Source organism: Vigna unguiculata, chromosome 4 (genome assembly GCF_004118075.2).
Source record: "Vigna unguiculata cultivar IT97K-499-35 chromosome 4, ASM411807v1, whole genome shotgun sequence".
Taxonomy (NCBI): domain Eukaryota; kingdom Viridiplantae; phylum Streptophyta; class Magnoliopsida; order Fabales; family Fabaceae; genus Vigna; species Vigna unguiculata.
The window spans coordinates 31,449,701-31,465,373 of NC_040282.1; the positions used below are offsets into that span (position 1 = coordinate 31,449,701).

The 15,673-nt window shown below is 31.0% G+C and overlaps 2 protein-coding genes across 4 annotated transcripts; one reads left to right on the forward strand and one right to left on the reverse strand.

The window, feature by feature from the left end:
* The first annotated feature begins 5,814 nt into the window (after window positions 1-5,814).
* LOC114181721 (TMV resistance protein N-like) lies at window positions 5,815-9,548 on the forward strand. The gene is made up of 4 exons (XM_028068254.1): window positions 5,815-6,437; window positions 6,609-7,710; window positions 7,852-8,124; window positions 8,224-9,548. Exons 1-4 carry the CDS (start codon window positions 5,938-5,940, stop codon window positions 9,367-9,369), a joined length of 3,021 nt encoding a protein of 1,006 aa, XP_027924055.1. The 5' UTR covers window positions 5,815-5,937; the 3' UTR covers window positions 9,370-9,548.
* Window positions 9,549-11,947: 2,399 nt separating this feature from the next.
* Window positions 11,948-15,110, reverse strand: LOC114182575 (putative UPF0481 protein At3g02645). Of its 3 annotated transcripts, XM_028069470.1 has the most exons (4): window positions 14,789-14,977; window positions 13,035-14,499; window positions 12,906-12,952; window positions 11,948-12,422 (listed from the first exon to the last, which is right to left on the reverse strand). In XM_028069470.1, the coding sequence occupies exons 2-3, from the start codon at window positions 14,485-14,487 to the stop codon at window positions 12,945-12,947; spliced, it is 1,461 nt and encodes a 486-aa protein (XP_027925271.1). In that variant the 5' UTR covers window positions 14,488-14,499; window positions 14,789-14,977; the 3' UTR covers window positions 11,948-12,422; window positions 12,906-12,944. The 3 variants fall into 3 exon arrangements, with proteins under 3 accessions (XP_027925271.1, XP_027925270.1, XP_027925269.1); XM_028069469.1 differs by lacking the exons at window positions 11,948-12,422; window positions 14,789-14,977 and adding an exon at window positions 15,059-15,110 and having other exon boundaries at window positions 12,684-12,952; XM_028069468.1 differs by lacking the exon at window positions 11,948-12,422 and having other exon boundaries at window positions 12,684-12,952.
* Between the last annotated feature and the right edge of the window lie 563 nt (window positions 15,111-15,673).

The window sequence follows — 15,673 nt, forward strand, 5'->3', positions numbered from 1 at the left end:
ATAGGTAGCTGAAATATATTTCCTTAGGCTTGAACTCTCAATTTCTTGACCACTCCCTCGGCCTCCGTGTAGTTATCATTACCCACCATAACTTTAAAAATTTAGCCACTCTAGGTTGCAAAAAGTTGTCTAGGCTACTAGCATCAATTAAAATTGTCGTAACCATATGTATGCTAAAAAAAATATCGTACCAATTCCAATACCTCCCTTGTGAACATTTAAGGACAAATGATGATCTATATTTTGTTCAGAATCTGAAATGGTTTGCATATGGAATTGTGAGTGAATAATAATTGTAAGAACAATAATTGTCTAATCGAGCATTTGTGAGTGAATGAAAATTTATCATCACAAAAATAGCATCGCCCTTTCTCTCTGCGAAGCTGCATTTCTATAGGGCTGATGTGTTTCACATTTGTGTGCTTTAATGGTGGCGCAACAGGGGTTGGCAACAGACCTGGTAAGGAAGGTTTATCGGCTATTTTGGAAACAACTTTATTGGGTGTAGCTATATCTGCAGTGACAGAAGAATACAGATGAGTATAATTTGTATTAACAGATTTCGATGTCGGGTAATATTGATCCTCATATAATTTGGCCAAGGCCACTACTTGGAACAATGTAGGAGGTGCCATAGCTACCACGTCGCGCTTAATTTCAGTTTTCAATCCTACAACAAAATCGTTCAACAAAGCTTCACCCGTTAATCCAATAGATATATTAGCGAGAACCATAATTGCAGATAATACTCTGAAATAGAACCTGTTTACGTCAATTTAAACTGGTCAACAATAGGACAATCATAAAAGGATGGGCCAAATTGATACTCCATTGCTTTAGTCAAATCTGACCAACTATTAACCGTTTCAATCTTATGTAACATCTGAAACCACATGATAACCTCTTTGTCGAAGTGCATAGCAACGATATCCACCCTAGCAACATTAATAAGAGTATTATAATACGTGAAAAAATTTTCTTCCTTAAAGATCCACTCCAAGACCGGTGTAGTTCCATCAAAATGAGGGAAACCCAATGAAATCTCCTTAACATGTGATTCCCGATATTCCCGAAACCCCGAAGCTCGACAAACTTCCATGCATCTTCGCCGTATTTTGTAAGATCTAATTCAACTATGCTTGTATCTAATTCATACGTTCATTGTGTTATGAGAATTTAATATCCTTTGTATTAGCAATACGACCTATCTCCTCAGAATGAGTTTTAACGACCATGGAAGCATAATGGAAGCACTAATGTAACACAAACTATTTATATTATTGAAAGGAAAAAGCACAATATGCAACATCACAATGAAATAGTCAAATCGAATTTCAATAATTAATTAATTCCATAAGCCATTTGCCTTCCTCAATTCATGATCTGCAATTCACCAGTACAAAAAGTTATACCAACCAAAATTAGGATAGGGACAGAGAAGAATGATCGGGGTTTAGAAAGGGGAAAGAATTTCAGAGAGACAAAGTAAAAGAGCAAACACCTGGACTACCTTGACATGTAATCCTTTAGCAGTATATTCTCTTTCCTTAACCTTGTGCTTGTCCTGATTTTGCTCTTACCTGGATCAATAGCCATGTGTCCATTCTTTCTAATTGATTTGGTACTAATTCTCCTTCTTTCTTGACACATGTTACAGAAGCAATAAGGAAAAATGAGGAGGCTATCACAGAAGAAAGTATTCGAAGGGACATTGCAAAGACCTAAAATAATAACTCAAGGTAGAAGAGAAAGGGTAGAAAAATGGTTCAAGTTTCAAAAGTCATGGGCAAATTTGGTAGTGGATCGAGTTATGGAAATAATAGATCAGGTATAAAATATAGGAAAGCTTCACTAGTCAAATCTATGAAAAAAAGGGATTAAGATTTCAAAATCTGGAAAATCTTCTAGTGCAAGTTGTACCATAAAAAAGGTTCTTTAGATATACTTATTCAATTTATTAATTAATTATTAAATAAATATCTTTATTTATTTATTAATTAAATTAGTTTGAAATTTTATTTTATCACCTAAATATTTGATAATTTAATAAGAGAAACCATGTATATGCACATAGGGATGTCAACGTGACGGGTAGAATACGGATAGTAGCTCTCCCGTACCCTATCTACTGGATAAATATCCGCTTCGTACCCGTATCCATATCCGTGCAGGTATCCGTTATGGGGGTACCCGCATATTTTTTTAATATCCACGGGTACTCGCAGGTATTTATAAATGAAAAGTTTAATATTTAATAACATATTTTAACTATAAATTCAAATAAAAATAAAAATACAATGCATAACATTCATAAATTTTAAACATAGTGTAAATAACTCATTTAAATAGTGTTGAATGACCGTTTATAAAGAAATGAATTAAAACCAATTGATAACAAATAACCCATTCAAAATTGATGTGTTCATGTTTTAATAATGTTTTTTTTAATTTAAATTAGAGTATACGGATACTATGATACTCATATCCGTCCCGTTAACATACAGGTATAAATTTAAAAACAGTATTCATTTACAATATTCACCAGTACGGATACTATTATACCTGTATCCATGCATATCCATTTACAATATCCTTTTCATATGCATTATGAAATTTATCCGCAAATACCCACATATACGAATTTTTTTAACATATGTATATAAACCCTAGTTTAAAATTCAGTTTTTCCTATTTAATTACATCATATATCTTATTAATTTATATATTTTTTACTATCTAGGTAGTTGAGATATTAATAGGATAGTTATGGATGTTACATCAAACATTTAATAATATAACCCGTAAAATTTATTTTATATATATATAAATATATATTATTCGGTAAAGTGATATTATAATAATATTATTAAGTTAATATATAAAATAAATAAAAAAAGTTAGATTAATTTGTTAAAATTATATAAAATAATTATTATTTTAAAAAAAATAAATAAATAATTATATTATAAAAGGTAAATTAAAAATAAGTAATTATTTAAACAGAAGAATATATATATATATATATATATATATATATATATATATATATATATATATATATATATATATATAGAAAGAAATGAACTGTCAAGATATTGACCTTGCAGATACACGGGTATTTGTTATTTTTTTATTTTAATTATGTGTTAAAAAATAATAAATAGTTATTATATTTAAAAAATGAGTTAATTTATATAATTAGAAAGCTATCGTGTATAACTAGAAAAACTAGAAAAGTCATCTACAATTTGTATCCTACAATGGTTGATTTTCAGTCAAAATTTTGGTTGAATTACTCTTTTGGTCATTTTTTTCGTTAAAAAATGTCAATTTGTTCCTTTAGTTTTTTTTAAGTCAATTTTTTTCGTTAAATTTTTTAAAACAGAAAAGAGATCTTTCATAAAAAAATGATACTAGAATTACGTCAATTACACCAACAAATCAAATAATCATCCTTATTCACCATTTCAATTTTGATGAAAAATCTGATTAAATTTAATAAAAATGACAAATTTGCATCATTTTTTCAAAAATCAAACCCAATTGAGACAAAAAAAAAAAACTAGAGGATCAACTTAATATTTTTGAATGAAAATAGGAACCAAAACAAGTAATCTCAAAGATTTTATATAAACGAGTAAAAACATTGTATTCACTTTTTTCATAATAATAAAAAATAATAAAATTATAATTATTGTTATTATTATAATTATAAAATTAAATATAAATCATTTTTATAATTTTACTATAATTATTTTTTGTAAAATCGTAGAAAATAGTATTTTAGAAGTGACAATGGTTTAAAAATAGTGAGACTCGATTATTTTAATATTAAAAAGGTTTTAGTATAAATAGACTCGCTTGCATGCATCGTTTTATTTATCAGTATGAGTCTCTACTGATCAGTGATCATAATGATATGTCCTGATCATTCTTATGATGTTTTTATGTGTAGTTAGAGCATCCCGTGGAATTAAAGACGTCTAACGTTTATAGAGTTGTTTAAGTAGGATACCAGGTAAGGGAAACTAATGTCTATTATGTCTCACAAACCTGTTAGGAATGTTATTATATGATTATTCTGTAATTGACTGATGTGTTTGATATGTGAATTGAGTTGTGATGTTTGAAAACGATAAATACTTAGGTTTTATATGTTGTTTGAGAATGATTGTATGTTATGGGTGCAATTGGATGCAATTGGTGTGAATATTTTGATAGAATTAATGTTTGATACTCGAATGGTCTTTGGTGGAGGTTTTGGAGTTGTATGGACTGGTTGAATAGGTATAATTTTGCTAAATCAGTTTTTGTAGAATTATGCAGATTTGCTTACTCGCTGGGCGAATGAGTTGATTGTAGAATTATGCAGAACACTGATTTGCAGAATTATGCAGATTTGTATACTCGCTGGGCTAGCATGGGCCAGTGGCTAGGCTAGTGCTACTCGTTGGGCGAATTTCCAAGTCAGGAACTTCCAGACCTATACCAGTTGTTGGGTGAGTGGTACTAGCTGGGCGAGAATGGGCCAGTGGCTGGGCGAGTGAGTCAGAACCTGAAACTTGTATTTTTGAGTTAAATTGGGTGGTATTTTAGTTATCATAAAAGCTTTGTAATTATTATGAATGATGAGTATATTGGTATGAGATTGTTTATATGAGACTGAGTTGAGATTGGTTGATGCTAACCCAAGGAGGATTAGTAGTGATTGTGGTAGTGTATGCATTGAGGTAGAGATTGTCTTAGAAGTTATCTTGATGCTCTAATAACCATTCAAATTCTCAAGGAGAGAGGAATGTGGTATGTGGTGAGAGAAGCAGGATGTCCTAGCCTAGGGATTTTTCCTTGACCATAGGTGTTAACGGACTTATCTTGTATGTGGTAGAGTTTTCACTCTTAATTTGTCGCTCTGCAGAGCATGAGATGCCACTACAAGGGTAGAACTGACTGGATCTGACCGCAATGCATGTATCCGGATTAGTTGAGTCGTAGTTTATAAATATATATATGTGGATATCTACTTGTCTGTAGTTGTTAGATATATCAATATTATATGGTTTAAGAAAATTCTTTAAAAGTCATTAGCTTACCCTTCTTCTGTGTTTCTGTCTTGTGTTGTATGTTTTCCTTTTACGATGATCACCTATTCGGTGGGAGTAGTGGTAGTTGGAGTTTCAGAGACATCTTTGGAGGTTGAGGAGTCATCTTTTAGATCGGAAGGAGGTTTCAGTAGGAAGTTGTTGTAAGTGGTTAATTTGTGTTTAGAGTTACAAATGGTCATTTGTAAGACTGTATTAATATACTTTATACATTTGTTTATCTGTTTTGAACACTAAGATGAAATATCCTATTTTATTAGTTTTAAGATGCTAAAATTGAGATGTTATAATTTTCATTTATAATGATTAAATTTAAAAAAAAAATCAAATAAAAAAATAATTAAATTACATAAATAATCATTTAAAAGATAATATTAATAAAATAATTATTTTTATTTAAAAAATATTTAAAATATAAAATTAAAAAATAAACGTGGACAACAAGTATATAAATATAGATATATACAAATTTATTAAAATATCAAATATTATGAAATATATTATAAATATTAATTTTTTGAAAAGTATATTTAAAATTATATATTAACGTATATAAATTTATAAAAATTGAAGGGGCCATACCCATTATCCCTATGAATGTCCGCTACTGGTTCGCTAGATATCTTCCCTCGATGAAGTTAAGGAATCTGTATCTATCCCTTCAATCGTTTATACATGACTTTTCTGCAATGTGGTCCGGGAAATTTTGTCAAGTACCTCTGCCATCGCAAAAGACTGAATACACCCACCAGATCTTCAAGTTAAATACAACTAATTGCTTCTCACTAATCACAACCTTGTTTCTCATCCTTCATAGTATTTTTCAAGTTCTTAAATCATGGCACGGAGAATCTCGTTATCCTTGTCTTCCTCCAGTCATACATGGATTTATGATGTCTTTCTAAGTTTTAGAGGTGAAGACACTCGTTATCAGTTTACTCATAATCTCTACCATTCCTTGTGCGAGAAGGGCATTCATACTTTCATTGACCAGGAGGGTCTTAGAAGAGGGGAAGAAATTACACCTGCTCTTTTCCACGCAATTCAAAATTCAAGGATTTCCATCGTTGTCTTCTCCAAAAACTATGCATCTTCAACTTATTGCTTAAATGAACTTGTAAAGATCCTTGAATGCGCCAAGGAAGAGGGTCGATCAATTTATCCAATATTTTATGGAGTTGATCCATCAGAAGTTCGACATCAGACTGGAAGTTATGGAGAAGCATTGTCAAAACACGAAGCTAGGTTCCATAATGATGCTGACAATGAGAAGACACAAAAGTGGAGGAAGGCTTTACATGAAGCAGCTAATCTATCAGGCTGGCATTTCCGACATGGGTATTTCATACTCTTCTTTTATTACACACATATTTTATAAACTCTCTTTTGCTGATAATTTTCGTATTAGGAAAGAGAAATGGATGCAAAATTTTATGTGATTGAAATGAATGAACTATACACAAATATGATGCTCTAGTTTTAGTTCACACGTTTTATTATGATGGGTAGGTCTCAACCAGAATTTGAGTTTATCAGAGAGATTGTTAAAGAGATCTCCGCAAAGATAAATTACATCCCGTTACATGTTGCTGATAAACCAATTGGGTTGGAGTATGCAGTCCAAGGAGTGAAATCTCTACTTGGAGAGGGGTCTGATGTCAACATGATAGGAATTTATGGTATCGGGGGTATAGGTAAAACCACCATTGCTCGTGCTCTGTATAACACTATTTTTTGGCACTATGATGGTTCGTGTTTTCTACCTGACATTAGAGAAAAGGCAGTTAATAAGCACGGGAATGTCCAACTTCAAGAAATACTACTTTCTCAGATACTCAAGGGAGAAGATATCAAAGTGGGAGATGTCAATAGAGGAATACCATTAATAAAAAGGAGACTTCAACAGAAGAAGGTCCTTCTAGTTCTTGATGATGTTGACAAATTAGAGCAGTTGAAGGCACTTGCTGGGGGATGTGATTGGTTTGGCTCTGGAAGTATTATCATCATCACCACAAGAGACAAGCACTTGCTAGATGCTCGTGGGGTGGTGAACTTATATGAAGTTAAACCATTAAAAGTTGAGAGAGCTTTGGAATTGTTTAGCTGGCATGCCTTCAAAAATGGTAAAGTTGATCCACCTTATATGAAAATTGCAATGCGTGCGGTTTCTTATGCGTGTGGCCTTCCGTTGGCTCTGGAAGTTATAGGATCCCAATTATTTGGAAAAAGTTTGGATGAGTGCAGTTCTGCATTAGACAAATATGAAGGTATTCCTCATGAAAAGATACAGGAGATACTTAAAGTAAGCTATAATAGTTTGGAAGAAAATGAAAAGGGGATTTTCCTAGACATTGCTTGTTTCTTCAATACCTATGAATTGAGCAATGTAACACCAATGCTAAAAGCTCATGGTTTTCATGTAGAAGATGGTTTGAGAGTGTTGGCTGACAGATCTCTCATAAAGATTGATTCTTCTGGTTTTGTAAGAATGCATGACCTAATTCGGGACACAGGAAGAGAAATTGTAAGGCAGGAATCAACACTTGAGCCAGGCAGACGTAGTAGATTATGGTTTGACGAAGATATTGTTCATGTTTTGGAAGAAAATACGGTATGTTGATATAATAAACATTTGTGCTATTTTTTGTTCATGTTCATCCCTTTATAAGAAAATAGTTATATATTTATCCGTGGATGGCATAGCTAATCAAAATGCATGTTTTTGTGGATAAACTATTCTCTGGCATGGAAGGGATCTGATAAAATAGAATTCATAAAGCTTGAAGGGTACAACAACATACAAGTGCAATGGGATGGAAAAGCCTTCAAGGAAATGAAGAACTTGAGGATTTTGATCATTAAAGGTTCAAGCTTTTCTACAGTTCCCGAGCATCTACCAAATAGCTTGAGAGTGGTAGACTGGAGTTGCTATCCTTCGCCATCTTTACCTTCTGATTTCAATCCCAAACGCTTTGAGATACTCCTTATGCCTGAAAGTTCACTTCGGATGTTCAAACCACAAAAGGCATGTTTACCTATCTAAGTTTTGTTTTGTTTTTTTTTCTAAATATGAGTTTCTACATTAAAAGATAATAACTTGACCCGTTTAATTTTTATATCACAGATGATGGAATCATTATCTGTAATAAACCTTGAAGATTGCACGTTCTTAACTGATCTACGGAGCCTACGAGAGGCACCATTCTTAACAACTCTGCGTCTCGATAGATGTTCTAATTTGGTTAACATAGATGAATCAATTGGGTTTCTTGATAAACTTCGGTTATTGAGTGCTAAACACTGCACCAAGCTGAAAGCTCTTGCACCCTCCATCATGTTGACATCTCTTGAAACTTTGGATCTTTGGGGGAGCGAAAGTCTTGAGAGTTTCCCTGAAGTATTGGGAAAGATGGAGAAAATAAGGAAAGTATATTTAGACGGCACAGGCATAGAGAAATTGCCATTTTCTATTGGAAATTTTGTTTGGCTGGAACTATTGTCCTTGAAGGGATGTGAGAAGCTTCATCAGGTACCAGGTAGTATAAGCATAATGCCGAAAGTTAAAGTGGTAGTGGATTATGGGCATGAAGTATATCAAATTTTTGAAGAAGAGTTGAGCTCAGAGGTGTCTCCAAGGGCCATGCTTATTGGTGATTCTGACGTCTATCTTGATGTGTATAATTCACACCACGTATATCTTGACGTGTATTATTCATACGTAAGTCCCAATAATGTCATCCGAGTTTACCCTCCTAATCAGCTTTTGCATCAGCTTTTGCATTCTGATTTAAGATTGTTATTCTCAAAAATTCAACTGGAAGATGACCGGCTTTGGTTAAACCAGAAGAACTCAGAGATAAATATGTTCCGATTTAGAAACAAATTTCCTAAGGTAGCGCTATGTTGTTCAGTATTAGCACCTGCGTTGAAAAGTGTCGTAGTAATGAATTTGAAGTTCAGAGTACTCATTAACAATACTTTACAATTCAGTGCTCTGTGCAATTTCATTGTTGGAGGAGGGAGTAACACAATACTTTGGTGTGATCTAGAAGGCAAAGTGGATGAGGTGATTTGGAAAGTGGATGAGGTGATTTCAGAGCGAGAGTGGGATAAAGCTAAGATTTATTTTCAGTTAGACTTCCCTATGCAAAGAAATTGTGAAGATAAGAAAACAAAAAGGAGCATTGGTGGAGGAAGTCTAATTTGGAGCCTGATTGGTGTGTATGAGGAAGGAAACAATAAAGAGGATATTCGTGCTTACGATAACTGAGAACGTTCTTCTTCATTACCTAGTTCTTTGTACAATGTCATTAGAGGATTTTAGAAAGCTTTTGAATATTGGAAATTAGGTAGAGACGGTCGCACCCACATTAAACGGTCGCGTCCACTTTAGGAGAATGATATTCTAACTTCCACGTGACAACATTTTTACTCCTTGACGTTGCAGCTTATGTGAATTTAATTTTTTATTTTTAGATTTATTTTTTCAAAACACACTGGCAATTGATGAAAGAGAAAGTGGGAAGTCAGGAGGGAGAAAGGCGGTTTCTCCCTTTCTACAATAACACAAAACGTTCTACATTACCTAGCTCTTTACAAAAAAGCACAAGTAACTAGGATGCACTTGAACATTACCAAATTATATCCAGAATTTCTATGCTTGGTCCTTATTTGTAAACGGGATTTCTTCTTATTCTTCAAATTTATTCTTTAAAAAGTCTTTTTAAAATTAAAATAATTAGTTTATCAATTTTACTGAGGGAAAGACATGAGAAAAATTTCACTATGTACATTTTCGTGGATGAAAATTTTATTATATTAGGAGTCTGTAAGACTCTTAGAAAACAAATAAGAAATATATATCTATAAGGTGGTTTATCAATTATTTAATTAAAAAGATGTATTTTATTTAAAAGACTATTATAAGAGATAAAATAGTTCATTATTTAATTTAATTTAAGAGATTTGTTTTATTTAAAAAATTTTCTTAGAGATAAAATGTTAAATTACTAAATTAAGAAGATTTATTTCTTTTGAAAAAATTCTAAGAGATTGGATTTGATAATAATTATTCAATTAAGAAGATATTAAACAAATTCATTAAGGTTATGAATTAATGATCATCCATTGATATGATATAGCTATTCAATACTAATATGATTCATTACTATTTATCTTTTATGTTTTATGTAAATATTTGTATTAATTTTTAGTTTGATGTGTATCTTTTATGGGTTACATGTTGTATATATATAAATATGACTCTTCTTATTAATATTAAGAGACGCAAAAAAGTTGTTCATCATTCTCTCATTCTTTATTTTTCCTTCTCTTCTTTTCTCTATTATTAGTTTTATTTTATAACAATCAAGAGAGTGATTATAAAGGGTGTATAAACTAAATTACCTCCCATGAATATAGGAATATATCTCAAAATGGTTTCTTTATTAATTTTCCCTTAATTGAACTTAATAGAAAATAAATCTCAAAATGGTTTCTTTGTTAATTTCCCCTTAATTAAACTTAATAGAAAACAATTGGATTTTGAACTAAGAGTTTCAATGTAAATAGGAGAGTTAGGATACTGTTGAGACATACAAATCCACTAGAAATAATAATTTGAAAAATCGGATTAGATTAACTCAATAAACGGCAAACCAGTGACTCATTTTAATAGATCTAATTAGCATAGTTTTTAGGTTGAAAGCAATATGACACTCTTTTCGGGTTATTTATTTTTATCTTTGCATAAGGGATGCATATATTGTTAGTTTATTAATGTAGATATAAATTAGCATCGTAACACTAGAAGTGTTAAAAAGTTTGTGAAAGCGTTAAAAAGTGATAATCTTTAAGTTTTTTTCTTTTAGAATTTTGATTTTTATATGTGACATTCTAATTTAAATTGACAAATATTTCTCTACTTATTAATTTAAATTTCTTTATCTATGATTTCTTTCACTTTTTCTATTTTGTTAATTTTCTGATAAAAAATTATTAGAACGATCCTATACGAGGATAGTTTTCCATCAATAAATATTACTGTAAGAAAAATTAGTTTTAGTAATATATATATATATATATATATATATATATATATATATATATTATTACAATCTATAAATATGTTTTAATGTCTTGTTATTAATAATATCTTTTCATAAAAATTAGTCAAAAATAATATATATAAATAATGAAAAATTTAATATTCATCACAATTAATTACATTTTGACGAAATAAAATTAATTTTAACTGATGAAAGAAAAATCTTAAATTCAATTCTAAAATATAAATTTAATATTATTTTGTCACTCATATTCATATATATATATATATATATATATATATATATATATATATATATATATATATATATATATATATTATTGACACACATATTTTAGTTTTATAATAATTAATAATTTTTCACCAATAATAATTAAACATTTGTTAAAAAATAAATTTATGTTTTTATTGTAAGAAAAGTATTTTTATTTGATGTAACATTTATCAATAAATATTTATGAAATATGTATTTTAATTTTCTAAAATATTTATTATAATAATTTTGTAATTCTATCACTATTATCAATCAACTTTGTGATAAATAAAAAACCAGTCACAACTAATATATAAATATGGATAAATTATATTTTGGTCCAAAAATAACGCATTTTGAAATTCATTTGTATTTCGTACCTTAAAAAGTATGGAAGCAGTTACGACGTTAGAATTTTAGTTTTTCTTAACATGACAAACGTTTTTTCTTTTTCTTTCTAAATACTAATGGTTTAGAAGATTATTCATAAAATGGGAGCCCTTATATATAAATGTGTAGTCCCGTGGATTGTTTTTCACTTTCTTGGATTCTGGACATTCCCTATTATATTTAAGTGTGATACATTTTTCATGATCAATTTTGACAATGAACTTCAATATCGATTTCTTCGAGTTTTGCAGGCTGTGCAAAAGCTGATTGATGAAGAGTTTCAAGGCATTGTTCATCTGCGCACTTCAACATTGCATAAAAAGATTTCTTCTGCTCGTCATGATTTTATTAGACTTTCAGGTTCTGAGAACAAGCTTGAAGCATTACTGCAGTTATACTTCGATACTTTGGCTTGTCTTGAACGATCGATGGAGGAAGTTGTATTTAAATTACTCTTGACCTTAATTCTTAAACAACTAATGACCAAAGAAAATAGAAAAAGAATGGGCCAAACCATAAAAGGAATTTCTGATGATAAAATTGCATACTGTAGCTTTTGAGCCTATGATGCCATATGAATAAGTGCTTCTCTGGTGCTCTGTTTCCTATCATGCTGTTAGGTACGTTGAAACAAAGATAAGAAAAACAAGACAGAGAAAAAGTAGTGATAAACTCACAAACTGAATTATTCACTATTAACTGTAAAAACTAATGTCTACAAAGGAAATCATAGAGAAAAGCTCTGCATTCCCATTCACACATTTCATCGAACAGTTTTATAATTCATAGCTAATCATACATTTTCTTCATTTTAACCATCAACATATATTTCCTTGCATCATTCATGGCATTTTATAGGTTCATTGGTAATTTCTAGCTAGAATATCATCACATCATATAACATTTGCTCATTTTCACATATTGCTTTGGTTCTTCCCTGTTTTAATATTCTGATACAAGGTTTATTCTACTTTCTTTTCTAGTTAGAATTCTCATACAACCTTCATTGAAAGAAAAGTAACAACACAGTAGATAACATCACAAAGTTTTCTTTATACTAAGACACTCAGATACAATCATCAAATACTTTCCTCACCAAGTGACTCCCTTTTTTCTTATTTAGTGAATCCTCTCTTCAATTACCTGCACATTTAACATAGCAATTTTATCAGTTAGACTTGTTTCATAGCATTGTTTAAGTATTGAAATTCTCATCATTTCTTACTTTGAACCACTGACATGATTGAACATACAGTCTGAATAAACGTGAGGAAAAGTAGCACAATTGCAGCAATAGTAGATGCCTTTTTCCAAGGAGTGTTGAAGTAGTCGTGTATGAATATAGCCTTGTACTTGTTGAGAGGATTTTCATAGAATTTATTTAAGCGAGTGCAGATGGAGCAATAGTATGGAATGAAGTCTGGCATACTCATACTCGAGCCCAGATTATTAATTATTGTAACCACGTTCTCAGCATCACCACTCCAATTGACAATAATTTTCTTGTCAACAAGTATGTTCAAATCTTTTTCAGTCTTGATAAGAAAATATAGGATCGCTACATATTGAGTAATGATTTTTGTAGCCGAATGGTGGGAACGTTCATATGCGATCATATTCTTGAAATAAAGTTGTGTACTGGCATTGATATTCAAGATTGGCATGCTCAACACTCTATCATCTTCAGATAACTCCAGGTCAAGAAAGCTTTTATTTGGACTGACCTTGAACTCAAGACCTGCCTCCATTAGTTGACTTGCACTGTATACATGTTTAATATCTTGTTCGCGTTCGTTCTGATTTCCGTGATCAATCTTTGATAACGATATTATTGAAGATCTAAGCAAATCAGTGAAGTGTTTTGGACTCTCTGCTGGACACTCGCTTTCAAAACTCGTGCTCTTAAGACAGTTGAAACAAATCTGACGAAAATTTGGTTCATTCGTTCCGGTGAGTGTTTCATTCGTACCAATGAGTGGTTCTTTCGTACGCATACAGTTGAAACAATTCGTTCCAGTGCCTATACAGTTGACACACATCTTAAAAAAGGATGGTGTAACACGGAGTGATTCATTCGTGGTACCACGAAATGATTCATTCGTAGTACCAAGGAGTGGTTCATTGGTATTGGGGAGTGGTTCATTCGTGAGGTTGTAAAGTTGTTCAAGAACAGAGAATGGAAGTTGATTTTCTAGTAGCATCAAGTCATGCTTAATCCCCAGTCGCATCCATGGTTTTAACATTATATGGTCTTTTTCCTCCCAAACATGGGGTTCACGCCATCTTAGAAAAAGCTCAATTATGAAGAAAGCATCAACAAAAATCATTGTCAACAAATCAACATCATTACATTCAATCGTCTCTGCATAACAGCTCCGAATACTATTGGTGTTTTTGCATATCTCTTTAATTTTGGCAAACAATACTTTCTCGGATAATTTTTTTCGATCTAGGAAGGCCTTGACATATTTCAGTTTAAGCCCCGTTGGCTTAATACCGTTGTGATGATAAGGACCAATGGAAACAATTTGAGGTGTGTAGGCTTTGGGATTATGTTTACGAATATTTGTTGGTACCCTATAAATGCATTGCTTATCGATTTCATCAATGTTTGGAGCAGTCACATTTTTAAGCATCTCACTCCATTTTTTCTCTAAATCATTCAGTTGTTCTTCCATTTGGTTACAACTCTGAAACATGAAAAAATTGTTGAGTTTTAGATTGTAATATTTAAAAAAAATTTCAAAACAAGTTTTTCATAATTTTCAGAGATTTTTGGAATGATATTTCTGAAATGAAAATTTTGGAATGAGATTTCTGAAATGTAATTTTCAGAAATCAACTTTTCCACAACAACAAAATTCTGAATTCAACGTAGTACTTGAAGTAAAAAGTTAGTACCCTATGTTCAACATCTCGAGCTAAAATAACTAGTGCAAAAGATTGGAACCAAATAGAGGAAATAGGAGAAAAAGGAACCTGGTATGGTGAAACTGTTTGAGGAAGATGATGAATCTTCAGCAACTGCTTTCTGATTCATCTTATGCATTGGTTCATGCTTTATATAATAATTCCTTATTCTGAGGTTTTCCAAGTCAATTTATTTATATAAACAAAAAACTACTTTTGACCCCACTTGTCATAAATAATACCATTTCACATATACTTTTTCAAAACAAAAAAAAAAAAAAATGATTAGTGCAAAAATCTATTCATTGGAACCAAATAGAGCAAGTAGGAGGAAGGAACCTGAGATGGTGAAACTGTTGAATCTTGAGCAATTAAATCACCTTTTCCACAACTCAGCAACTGCTTTCTAATTCATCTGATGCAACGATTCATGCTTTATATAATAATTCCTTATGCCTAAGTCTTTCCACGTCAATTTATTTACATAAAGAAAAAACTACCTTGACCCATGTTGACAAATAACAACCATTTCGTACTTACTTTTTCAATAAAATATTATATTGTAATAAAATATTTATTTGTGGACCATATAGAATAAATATAGAAAAGAAATGGACCGTCGAGAGATTTGTGCTCTTTATATAATAAATTGCAGTTTATTAGTGGATTATTTAGTGAATGATGTCGGGCTTTTACTTTATCCATTTCCTCAATTTATTCTTCGCGCATTCTCCCAAGTCTCTATCCTCTTTAGAAAAGTGATTTTAAATGGTTTATTTTGAAATTTTTTTAAAATATATTATTTTGAAAGTTTTAGAACAAGATTTCCAAAATAAGATATCTGGAACTAAATTTTTGGAACGTAAATTTTGGAATAGAATTTTCGAAACTCATTGATCATTATCAATATTATATCCAAGTGCAAAAGTAACAAATAAGAAAAAAGAGATTGAA

What these genes read in the sequence shown, in the direction of transcription:
- LOC114182575 (XM_028069470.1), bottom strand. Translation starts at nt 14,487, where the DNA reads ATGGAAGAACAACTGAATGATTTAGAGAAAAAATGGAGTGAGATGCTT.
- LOC114181721 (XM_028068254.1), top strand. Translation starts at nt 5,938, where the DNA reads ATGGCACGGAGAATCTCGTTATCCTTGTCTTCCTCCAGTCATACATGG. An exon ending in GGCTGGCATTTCCGACATGG is followed by an intron (nt 6,438 to 6,608) that starts GTATTTCATACT and finishes TATGATGGGTAG; the next exon opens with GTCTCAACCAGAATTTGAGT. An exon ending in GGATGTTCAAACCACAAAAG is followed by an intron (nt 8,125 to 8,223) that starts GCATGTTTACCT and finishes TTTATATCACAG; the next exon opens with ATGATGGAATCATTATCTGT.